At 39.2% G+C, this 12609-nt stretch overlaps 1 protein-coding gene across 1 annotated transcript in view; it reads left to right on the top strand.

Annotated features, from left to right (window-relative positions):
• DCHS2 (dachsous cadherin-related 2) overlaps positions 1 to 12609 on the top strand; it is a 243455-nt gene that overhangs the window by 210448 nt on the left and 20398 nt on the right. Inside the window, 2 exon segments of the mRNA XM_039223888.1 lie at positions 412 to 525; positions 10692 to 10903. Of these exon segments, the coding sequence (XP_039079819.1) occupies positions 412 to 525; positions 10692 to 10903 (326 nt within the window).

Raw genomic sequence — 12609 nt, 5'->3', positions numbered from 1 at the left:
TGCTAATTCTTCTTTCATGATGATTGTCTGTTCCTATTATTTGAAATGTCATATGTCTGTCTTCCCCACTAAAAACGTGTTTTCTAACACATTACCTTGTTTATTCTTCAAAGGAACTTAGCACATCTGAATTCTGCTTTGATTATGTACTTGTTTAATGGTTTATTGTCTGTCTCCTTCCTTTAGTTAATAATCACCATGAGATAGAGACCTTTTCTAACTTGTTTATCACTAGCACCTGGCCTGGGATCTAGCTTATTGAAGACTCTCAATGACTAATCATTGAATGAATGAAAAAAGAAAATGTAGTAAGCAAATAATGTAGTAAGCAAACAAGTACCCCATGTTTGCTCTTGTTTTTCCCTCAAATTTTCTTCTCCTAAAATTCTTTTTTTAAACCTAAATTTGCAGGTACTTCTATTGTGACTGTAAAAGCTATTGCTCCTGACCCAATACAAGACAGCATTAAATATTCCATTTTTAGTGGAAACGAAGATGGGGTTTTTTCCCTGTGCTCCAACTCAGGTAATTCTTCTGTTTCCTGTAATAAGTTTATTTCCTGCTCCATTTAATGTTACTAGTAAGAAATACTGATGTGGGTGGGAGGGAGGGGAAGGGGGTGATGGGCATGGAGGAGGGCACTTGTGGGGATGAGCACTGGGTGTTATATGGAAACCAACTTGACAATAAACTATTTAAAAAAAGAATATGATAATTAAAAAAAGAAAGAAAAAATACTTCTGCAAAGGAAACTCAAAATTTGAAAGGTAGAAACAGTAGAGGAAAATAACTGAAAAGGTAAATAAGAAATAGTTTGTTTTTTTATGTTACCTGATGAGAAATTGTGAGAAATCAAGGCCATTTATTTATTTACATGTACTCGCTAAGAATCTTGTTCTTCATATTTCCAAATCAGGCAGTATCTAGCCTGCTCTTTGAATTTTCGAAGACAAATTGGTTTCTACTTGTAATTGATTCATCTTTTTGGGACAATGGGAAACTTAGTAGGGAGACCATCAATATTGAGTTTGAATTGAAAATAACCACACATGTCTAGCCGTAGGGCATTTTCACCACGGGATTCTTCTAAATCGCCACTGAATGTCAACAATGCAACAAAAAAGGACAGCTGGAAAGGTTTCTATGTGGTGGTAAAGAAATTACTTCCAAATACAGCATGTATTAAATTTAGCTTTAATAGGATCATTATTGTGTTTTAAATGAATACCAATTGATTATTTGAAACATACTTTTTGACTAACAACTACGTAGTAGATACATATCTACTGCTGCATTGTCAAACCTCAAGAAGAATGTTTTTAATAATTGCTATATTACCATACAACTGCTTTATTTAATCTGTACTACATGCACATGGGAAGAATTGAGAGGGTGTAATTTCTTAAGCAAATGCCTTCTTGTCCTGGGGAGTGTTACGACTTTTTGGTCCATACCACCTTTGGTCGGCAGCCGTTCTGAGATAGCCTGCTAGCTCTTCAGCTCTACACCCCACTGTTTGGTTCAAGGATAGTGCAGGAAGCACCTTGTCTGTTGACAAGAGGGTCATCTGTGAATATCACCAAGCCTTAATCTTCTGATAGTCTAGGTATCTTTAAGAAAAAAAAGTTTAATGTTTGTTTATTCTTGAGAGAAAGAGAGACAGAGTGTGAACAGGGGAGGAGCAGAGGAAGAGGGAGACACAGAATCCTAAGCAGGTTCCAGGCTCTGAACTAACAGTATAGAGCCCAACGTGGGGCTCGAGCTCACAAACCACGAGATCATGACCTGAGCCGAAGGCAGATGTTTAACCAACTATGCCACTAGTAGTCTAGGTGTCTTAAGTTCTGGGAAAGGAACTGAGCTTAGAACGTCTAGGAAGAAGGAGAGTAGCAGAGATTGCACATTTTCCCAGGCTACCCACATCCTTCTGCCACCTCACCTATTTTTTCTAGAGTCTCTCTTGAAAATTCAGGTAAAATACGCCTACAGTAGTCCAGAGAGGTCATCCACAGATAACTCTTTATTTTTCAATTAAATATTTATTTATGTTGAAATTTATTTCGGAATTTTACTGTGGGACAGCTACAAGATGATATGCTAAAACATCTAAAAGTGTTTAATGAGCGTGTACTTGCCACCTATCTCCTGAGAGGAGACATTAGTAGAACCTCAGGAATCCCTCTGTATCCCTTCCCTCTCACATGTCTCTTCCTTTACCCGAGGTAATCTGTCACCAGTAATCTGAATTTGGTATTGATCACTGCCTTTTTTTTTTCATTATAATTTTCCCACTGTCTTTGAATCCCTAAGCAATGTGTTATTTTACCTTTCTTTACCTTGCTTGAAACATCATCATAGGATCATGCTAACGTACTCTCTTTGATGACTTGATTTCTTTTGCTCACCATTTTTACTGTGACTTACAGTGCATAAACCATTATGCACACATTAAAGAGGAGGAGCAAAGAATGATAAGTACCTGCAACCAAGGTCATAAAATAGAGCACAATCATTATCACCAGTGCTCCTCTGAGCTATTCTCTGATTGCATCCTTTCTCTCCACTGCTCCAGGCTGATTAATGTCCCAACTTCAGGGAGAATCATTCCCTTGTGACTTACAGTAGATGCACTTACTTCTTTTTAAATGTTATATAAATGGATTCATAGCTTATGCATTTAATTGGAACTTGATTCTTTTTATTCAAAATTAGAATCCTTCATGTCAGTGTGTGCAGATGGGTTTCTTTTCTTTGCATTTTCATTTCTTTGCGGCTTTCAGTTGTAAGTCTATGTCAGAACTTATGTATCCGTTCCACTGCTGATGGACAGGGAGGTTTTCCTGTGTGGGGATACAATAACAAGTGCTGTTAGGAGCAACCTCATATGTGTCTTCTGGAACATATGTAAGGCCTTCTCTAGGCCTTGAATCAAGACTCAGACGCTTAACCAACTGAGCCACCCAGGCACCCCCGTTGTCTTTTTTTTGTTGAAAACTTTTAGTCTGTGACTTGTCTTTCACTCTCTTACTGGCACATTTTTATTTTAATTAGTTAGAATTAATCTATCTTCTACTTTATGATTTGCCCGTTTTCTAAGTGAAGAAACTTCCTTATCCTGAGATCATAAATATATTGTTACATTGTCTTTTAAAATTTGTATAGTTTTCCTGTGTTTCGTGTTTACATTGAATTGATTTTCGTGTTTTGCATGAGTTAGGGATAACTTTCCTTTTCTTTTTCTTCTTCTTTTTATAAAAAAAGATTACCAGTTATTCTGATGGCAATACCCTCATGGTCAGATGTTATTTTTCCATGACACTTTAGAGGCTCCTTGACTCCTTTGCATTCATCTTCTCATCTATCCACACACTACTACCACAGTCCCTTAATCACGTAGGCTTTCTAATGTTTTCATACCAAGGAAGTAACCTCATTCTCTTATTCTTTATGAGTATATTAGCTGTTCTTGGCCCTTTGCTCTAACATAAATCATTGTACCCCCTTGCCAAGTTTTCTCATACACACACAGACACATATGTACACAAACACACACACACACGCACAAGCCTATTGGAATTTTTTTTCCCAAGGAAAGAAGATTTATTCATAAGTCTTTAGGTGATGTAACAGCTATCCACACCTTTCGTGCACTTAACCCATGTAATCATGGCATGCACATTTGATTTTAGGTGAAACCTCACTCTACTTAACAAAGGAAATGTCCAAAACAATTGTATAGCCCCAATCTAGAATTTAAATAATTAAGTCATCAGGCCAAAGTTACCTCTTCACAAAGCCCTGTATAGCAATGTAGTATAGTTAATAATCACCTACTAAAACTTTTTTTTTTTAAACTGTAGTAACCTCTTTTTTTTTTTTAATTTTAAAAATACTTTATTTATTTCCGAGAGAGAGAGAGAGAGAGACAGCATGAGTAGGGGAAGGTCAGACAGAGAAGGAGACACAGAATCAGAAACAGATTCCAGGCTCTGAGCTAGCTGTCAGTACAGAGCCCGACACGGGGCTCGAACCCACAAGCCATGAGATCATGACCTGAGCCGAAGTCAGATGCTTAACCAACTGAGCCACCCGGGCGCCCTAGTAAACTCTTTTTTTAACTCTATTCTTTATCACTTTTAGCAAAATTTTAAGTGTACAGTACAGTATTGCTAACTGTTGGCATAGTGTTGTCTAGCAGATTTCTAGAACTTATGCATCTTGCATAACTGAAACTTTATACCCACTGAACAGCAAACCCCCATTGCTTCTCCCCCACGGCAACTGGCAGCCACAATTCTACTCCTTGCTTCCAGGAATTTGACTATTTTAGATACCTCATGTAAGTGGAATCATGCAATATTTATCTTTCTGTGACTTAACCTGATATCTGCAGCATCCATCCATGTTGTCACATACGGTGGGATTTTCTTCTTTGTTAAGACTAATATACCATTGTGTGTATAGCCTACATTTTCTTTATCCATTCATCCATCAACAGACATTTACTTAGGTTGCTAGAATTTTTTAATTGGAATTGTATTAATTTTAATATCAGTTTGGGGGAAACTTCTATCTTTATGGAATTGTCTTCTAATTCAGGGATGATATAAAATCACATCCATTTATTCCTTAATATATTTTAATAAAGTTTAAAATTTTTTATACTAGGCACAAATGGTTTTTGTTAGATTTAGTCTAAGTCCTTTATACTTTTTCTTGCTAAAGTAATAGAAAAATGATTTTTATGACAGTGCTATTAGGAATATTTAAAATTGGCTTTTATGCTTTAATTTAGTACCTAGAAACCTGTAAACTCTTACTGATTCTAATATTTTTCTAACATTCAACATACACAATCATTACCTGAAAATGACGATTTCCCCCTGTGTTCATTGGAGTTATATAGCTATTTATCTTCTTTTAGTGGTTAACTTAGCTGTTTTAACATATGTAATAGCTGTCTAACATTAATCAATATCCTGTTCCTGAATAATACAAGAGACTTATAATTCTTTATCTGCAAATATCCCTGTTTCAATTTATAAGTTTTCATGGGTTACAATTTTAGTTCTTTCAAATTAGACATGATGAATATTTTTAAACAGATTTATCTGCTTCTTTGCTAACTGTTCTTTCTTACATCTCAGACTTCCCTGCTTTCATCTTTTTTATACCCGAGTACATCCTGTAGTGAGAGTCTGTCATAGTAAACTTTCTCAGATTTTCATTGTCTAAAAATATCTTTGTTTAATTTTTATTTTTCACAGATATTTTTGCTTTTCTTAGAATTCTAAGTTCGCTGTTATTTTCTCTCATCCCATTTAAGATATCCTAGTGTCTTCTGGTTTCTACTTTTTGCCTTAATAAGTCATCTGTTGATCTAAATACCATTGATTTGTATCAGTTTTGGGGGGAACTCTAGTTGGACAAGTATTGAGCCAGACACACTCTCCTACATCTATCTTTCATATTTTTAATCTCCTTGTCCATTTCTCTTCAATCTAGAGAACTGTATTTTTTATTTCCAGAAGTTCTCTTGGGATTTTTGGTAACAATTCCTGGTCTTGTAAAAGACTGATCTCTTTTTTAAAAATCAAAGTATAGTTGGGGACCTGGGTGGCTCACTCGGTTAAGCATCTGACTTAGACTCAGGCTATGATCTGATGGTTTCTGGGTTCGAGCCCCGAGTTGGACTCTGTGTTGACAGCTCAGATCCTGGAACCCATGTCTCCCTCTCCCAATGTCCCTCCCCTTCTTTTCTCTCTCTCAAAAATAAATAAACATTTTTTTTTTTTAAAAAATCTAAGTGTAGTTGACACACACAGTGTTACCTTCGTTTCAGGAACAACATAGTGATTTGACAAGTCCATAGGTTACGCTTCACTCACTACAAGTATAACTACCATCTGTCACCGTACACTGCTGTTACAATATTATTGACTATATCCTCTATTCTGTATCTTTCATCCCTGTGACTCATTCATTCCATAAATGGAAACCTATAAGAAAGTAATCTCTTATTCCTTGCTCATGTTTCAAAGCTTCTTAAAAATATATATGTAAAAGTTAAACATTCTGTGTCCAATAATTTCAGCATCTTAAATCTTTGAAGATTTATTTGTATTTATGTGGATTTTCTAGCTCTCATTCATGGTGCCTTCTTTCTTTGTGATTTTTATACTCATTAACTATGAGCTGCTCATTGTCCTTAAAACTTTTTCTTTGAGGCTTCTTTGAAGACCAGATTGAATTTGTGCCCTTGAGAGAGGATTTGTTTTCCTTCTGCAAATTGCCTGGATATGCCACCAAGTAAGGACTAGCCTAAATTTAATTATTGAGGGTTTTATAAGTACGTAGCTGTGAAAGTATGGCTACCATAAATCATGCTTAAGTTATGAATTCACAGCAGAGATTTTTTCTCCCTTCCAACCAACACCAAGGTCAAGAAAAGCAGATTTCTGTGCATCCGTTCTTAACTTGTTTTTGCCTTTTAAATATTGATCATTCACCTGGAACATAGGCTGCCTTTGAGTTTACAGCTTTATTCCAGGTTTCCCATTAGCCTCTTCACCTTTTGGGTTTGGATCTCTTCCCTTGCTCTTCTTATACTGTGGGGCCATCAGAGATGAATCTCAAGGAAGAGGGTTGTGTTAGAGACCTTTGGAACAAAAATGGGCTTTTAGGGGCGCCTGGGTGGCTTAGTCGGTTAAGCGTCCGACTTTCGCTTAGGTCATGATCTCGCGGTTCGTGGGTTCGAGCCCCGCGTCGGGCTCTGTGCTGACTGCCGGCTCAGAACCTGGAGCCTGTTTCAGTCTGTGACTCCCTCTCACTCTGACCCTCCCCTGCTCACTCTGTCTCTCTCTCTCCTAGAAAAAGATAAAACATTTTTTAAAAAATGGGCTTTTAGTGCTTCCTTACCTCCTTGGATTACTGTTTTCAGTTATTTTTTGTCTTCAGAGGATTTTTTACTACTGTACCAATTCCACAATGCATTTCAGTACACACACTCACACACACACAATTTATCAAGCATTTTAGTTGTTTTTATTATTAGGTCTTCCATACTGCTGTCAAGCAACCTTTTTAAAAACCTTTTATTATGATATTCATCTTTCATGCCACCTTTGTCACATAGTCTTCAAACTTATGTGTAAAGGTACCTAATATAGGTTTTATAATATATATGTATTTTAATCCATATACCAGTTAAAATAGAAAACTGTGTGCATATGAAAAAGTAATAAAGATCTCTAAGGTTATGATTACTCTTCTTAAGGGTAAAAATGTCAGAAAACCATTTTCTTAGTTACTGATTTAATACATTATGATAAGAAGAATCCCCGATGAGAACAGTTCTCTATCTGTTTGTGCTAGTGTTTTCCCTGTTTCGTAGTCACAAACCAAAGGTTTACTTTTATCTTCAAACTCCTTGTCACTTTAGCTGAAAAATACCTACTGCTCACTGTCTAAACCAGCAAGAATTTGGAAGTTTTACTAACATTGTGTATGTAAATAACAAATGGTAGTATTCATCCATGATTTGGTAGATTCACATAAAACAAAAATGATCAAACTTGCAACATTTCAAGGATGCAGTTTTAGCAGGAGACAGTTTAAAAGCTTTTGGATGATGTAAATATTTATCACATTCTGCTTTGGGTCTACACATATGCACGTGCACAGTTTGTAAGGATTGAAGTAACCTGATTAAGCTCTTGAGCATTTAGCGTTTGAAGAATCTTAATCTCATTTTCATGAGCATTTTATAACTCAGGCAGCAGCCCCATGTGTACATATATCAGAAAGAAAATGTTACTGTGCTTTCATTCTCATGTTGTTATATCACTGGCACACTAACATATAAGAATGAACGTGAAGTTGGTATCCACAAGCCTTTTACTGTAAGGAAAATGTGGACTTCTGCCCGTAATGGAGGCTCAGTGGTTCTCACATCTCACTGCTGATAGTAAATCCTTAATATCTCTGAGAAGACCATACATGTATCATCCAAGGCAAAGGCGGGTCTGGTAGGTGTGCCAGCCCTGACTCATCTGACAGACGGGTTATTGTCTTTCCTACTTACACAACATTCACAGCATATGCCAATTATTATGCCAAAAATAAAAACCAAGCAAGGAAAGCATTAGAACTGCAGATCCATTCCAAGTGCAAAATTCCAATTATCAAAGCCTAGACACAAGCGTTTTATTAAAAAATCCACTTTGATCTGCACTATAATTGGCACACTTTCTACTAAGTGACACTGGCAGTTGAGTGTTGCATTTCTACTGTATTTATTTATTTTTTTGCTAATAACAGAACATGATAGCAAGCTAAGTGCTCTGCTTGGGGGAGACCGAGTGCTGGAAGAGTGTTCTGGGGCTGCCGCAGTCTGGGGTTCCTCGGCCATTTGGGGGTGTGGGCTCAGCCTTTGTTTCACAGAGGTTTCTGAAGACTAGCCTCTTTCATTACCAGCTCCTCAAAATGCATCTTCATGATTTTTTCAGCTGCCAACAGTCACATCTACCCTAAATTTTCTGTCAAGGGGTGTTGGTGGTTTGTAAAATAATTTGGTTTTCTGAATTGATAACTGATGACAATAAATGAAAGCGAGCTTGTGAAATTTCAAATTTTGTAAGATAGTGAGTTATTCATATAGAATATACTTATTTTTTCTTAATAACAGGATAGAAGCTATAAAACTCCCTACCCCCCTCCCCTAAACCCTCTCAAATACCAACGTTAGGATACTAGAGCAAGGTATGATTCCCATTAACATCCAGGTAAGTATGTAAGAGCCTGAAGTTTTCTTGGACGAGGCTGGTTGTCTAGGGAAACTGCTTCCAATAGAACAGTAAGCACTGTGGCTTCCAGGCCATATTTCCAGAAACAGTACAGGTTCTTTCACCTGAAGATCAAACTTCAGTTGGTCCATGGCTATTAAATGTTGTCTTTCTAAATTGAGAACGTTTATAGATACTAAGTCTATACCCGGTGATGGAAGGGATGATAACATGGGCAGGACCCTGGAGCCTATGTCACGTTCCTGCAAAGGAACATTCTACATGTGCACTCTGTTACTTCTCCCAGAAATCCTATAAAGTCATTATTGATATCCCGTTTTACGGAAGAGAAGACTCAGCTCCGCGGAACCTGAATAACTTACTGGTGGTAGAGCCAGGTAATTTTCCTAAACTAAGTAGCCAGGTCTAAGATTCATGCTTGGTTTCAGGTGTCTCAAACTCCAAGTCAGTGCTCATTCGATGAATCTCTATTTGATGGAATTTCTGACAGTAAGAACTAAGCCAGTTGTGATAATGAGATAATAATTTCAGTAAGAAATTTGACAGTAAAGGGGCGCCTGGGTGGCTTAGTCGGTTAAGCGTCCGACTTTCGCTTAGGTCATGATCTCGCGGTTCGTGGGTTCGAGCCCCGCGTCGGGCCCTGTGCTGACTGCCAGCTCGGAGCCTGGAGCCTGTTTCAGTCTGTGACTCCCTCTCTCTCTGACCCTCCCCTGCTCACGCTGTCTCTCTCTCTCTCTCCTAGAAATAAATAAAACATTAAAAAAAAATTAAAAAAAAAAAGAAATTTGACAGTAAAAAGGGAGAAAAAACAGAGCAGAAAGTAGAAAAGGAAGTTATATCGAGGGATAGTTTTTTTTAATTTGGGGGAGAAACTTATATAAGGTATAACTCTCAAGAGTCAGTTTCTCTAACCTGGTTAGGGTTAACATGTATTACTGAGTGCCTTCTGTAGGCCAGATCCTGAGCGAGGTACTGGGGATATGACGGTTGGTACGAGAAACAGGCAACCCTCCTTACCGTGTGAGCTTCTAAACCAAGAGGAATAACCAGACTGGAATAGGGGAGCACAGTAAATGCAGGAACTCCCTGAGAGTCTGTTGCAGGCTGATCACAGTGATGGAACATACAGAGGTGGCTGGGCTGGAAAGATCCTTGAAGAAGCACAGAAGTGGGGACCATGCCAGGCAGAGGGAAAAGCATGCATGGCAACTCTGAAATGAGAAGTGGAGGAACAGAACATTAATGAGAATTCTGAGCAGAGAAGAGAAAGTAAAGTGGGGAATGGCAAGAAGGAGACTCCTTAGGTATGCGAGTGCTGAGCAAGTTGATCCTATGGTTGAAAAATGTCATACTGTCACACTGTCATCATCATTGTGGAAGGCATGGTAAGGGTTTATGTGGTACAATGACAGTGTCCATTTTTATTATTCAGTTCAGAATGGGAACCGGATGAATAGAGAGACCAGGTGAGTGATCCCATGGGACCCTTCAACAAAGGACAAGATGGGAAATACCGGTGGTTTGGAGGAAGGCAGCAGCAGCAAAGATGGAGGGTAGATTCAAGAGACATTTGAAAAGTCAACTTTGCAGACATGGAGATGAACTAAATATGGAGAGAGAAGGGTGATTTAAGAGACAGCTCCCACATTACATCTATTTCATAGTTTCTTTCCCTCCTCATGTTTGAACCTTGCAAATATCCGCACATTCTCAGCTTTTTTTTTCCACAGCGACCCCAGTCGGGAGGGAAGAGAGGCTGGCCAATGGTAGGCTTTCAGGGACAGGTGATTGTGTGAGCATTTGAGTCAAAGGTGATTTGGAACCTCTTAAATAATTAACTATAACATCATTTTCTTTTATTTTTTTTCTCCCTCGGAATAAAAATAGGAGAACTCACTGTGAAAGAACCCAAGTTTCTGGACTTTGAAGTCAGAAATGAAGTACAGCTCATCATTTTAGCAGAAAGTAGGGGACATAGAGCCTTCAGCAAAGTAGCAGTCTTGATACAAGATGTGAATGATAACTTACCGTGCTTTGAGCAGAGCATGTACAAAGTATCAGTGCCTGAAGGCCATTTCTACAATGCTCATATCATACAGGTAACAGAAATGCTTTTTGTGGATGTGTGAGTGTGTGTGAATTATTATCAGTGTACATCAAAATATCTGAAGCCTTTTGCTAGGACATAAAGTAAATGTTTCCAGAGCATATAAAATCTTTGATGAACTGGAAGAAAGCTTAAGCTGAAGGAAGTCTGAAGTTTGGAGTTTCTGAGTTCACGCTTCTTCCTCTCTTCGTCCCGTGCTCAGTTAGTGCCCTGCTTTCTCTAGGGACCCTGTCCAGCACCAGCAGGGAGCCTGCAGGGACACAAAAGTCACCTCATCTTGCCATGTGTACAACTTAGTGGGGAAGTCAGAAGTAAGTGTATCATTTAAAGGCACATTATTAATGTTAAATAGAAGTGCCTATTTAATGTCATGAGAGAAAAGAGGAGACACAAACTCTTCCTGGAGAAACAGCATAAGCCTTCACAGAAGAATGATATTTGCACTTGGTCGTCAAGGGTGAGCAGGTATTGGCCAGGGGGAGCTGCAGCCAGAGGAGCATGGGCTGAGGCACAGATGCATGGGAGAGGTCCCTGGGTTCGAAACCTGTGGACATTTCATGTGAAAGGCACAGATCTCCTTTTCCAGCCTAACCTCATCTCAGGAAAAAGGGCCAGGCCATGAAAAAGATCATCTGTTGTTAGGTAGTCTTGTTCAAGTTCTAAAACCCACTCATCCCTGATAGTCTCTCTCCCTACTTCGGGACTAGTACCCAGTTTTACCTTTCCTTTCACAGTTGAATTGCTGTGTTGTACTCAAGAACCTGGATGTTAGGAAATGCACAGACCCTTAGGAACCCACACCGGAAATCAGTATAAAAACCGCTTTCTGGCAAAGTCAACTGCATACTAGGGCGTTCCCTTTGGTCTTTGTAACCCTGCTACTGTGATCCAGCACCTCGTGACAATCACACCCCTTTCTCTTTGGGTAGATGGGGTCAGGAGCCTAGATGACAGGTTAGTACACGGTGGACAAGACCTCCCACAGTGCTCTGCTGTGCAGCTACCTTCACCTGCATATGCAGAGACCCCTTTGTGTGACTTCCAGTTCAGTTCCAGATGCACATGTGCCCCTCTGTGGGTACAGACAAGACCACTGCAGGCTCAAGAGTCTGGCAGTCTTAGCTCTGTGCCCCAGGATTTCCTCTGCTATTTTTGCAGACTTCTTTTGTATGACCGTAGCTTAGTGGCTGCAGTCACCAGCCTGTCCCACAGGTGCTGTGTCTTTACTTTGGCTTCAGCCATGACTAAGATGTTGAAGAAGGCGAGGGCATTCACTTTTTCAATCTGTGTCACCCTGCACAGTGACGCCCGTTTAGTGGGGATGACAGATGCTTCCAGAGCCACTGTGCAGCCTGCTTTGTCACAGAGGGCCCCTGCCCTGGGACGCTGCTGCCTTGCACTTCTTTGTCAGGCATGCTGACACTAGAGCTAGACCACTCAGTGTGGAATACAAGAAGTGAAGACACTTTTAAAGCCCAGGTACAAAAAGTGGGAGAGAGCCTGACCCACCAGTGCATCTGAGTAGGTCAGACTTCCAGGAGGCTGAGTCAGGGACAGATACAATGAACTTTGTTCTTCACATTGTTAGATCACTTGGCTTTTTCAAGAAACCACAACTGCCATTTCCCTGTGTGTCTGTTCAGAGAATTAAGAATGTAGAAGGCTCTGGAGAGATAGCCCTCGTGGTAGTTCCCGCTT

This window comes from Hyaena hyaena, unplaced genomic scaffold (genome assembly GCF_003009895.1).
Source record: "Hyaena hyaena isolate Hyena2069 unplaced genomic scaffold, ASM300989v1 scaffold_1491, whole genome shotgun sequence".
NCBI classification, from domain to species: Eukaryota; Metazoa; Chordata; class Mammalia; order Carnivora; family Hyaenidae; genus Hyaena; species Hyaena hyaena.
Note: the sequence above shows the minus strand (reverse complement) of the source record. Positions and strands in the feature narration are given on the sequence as shown.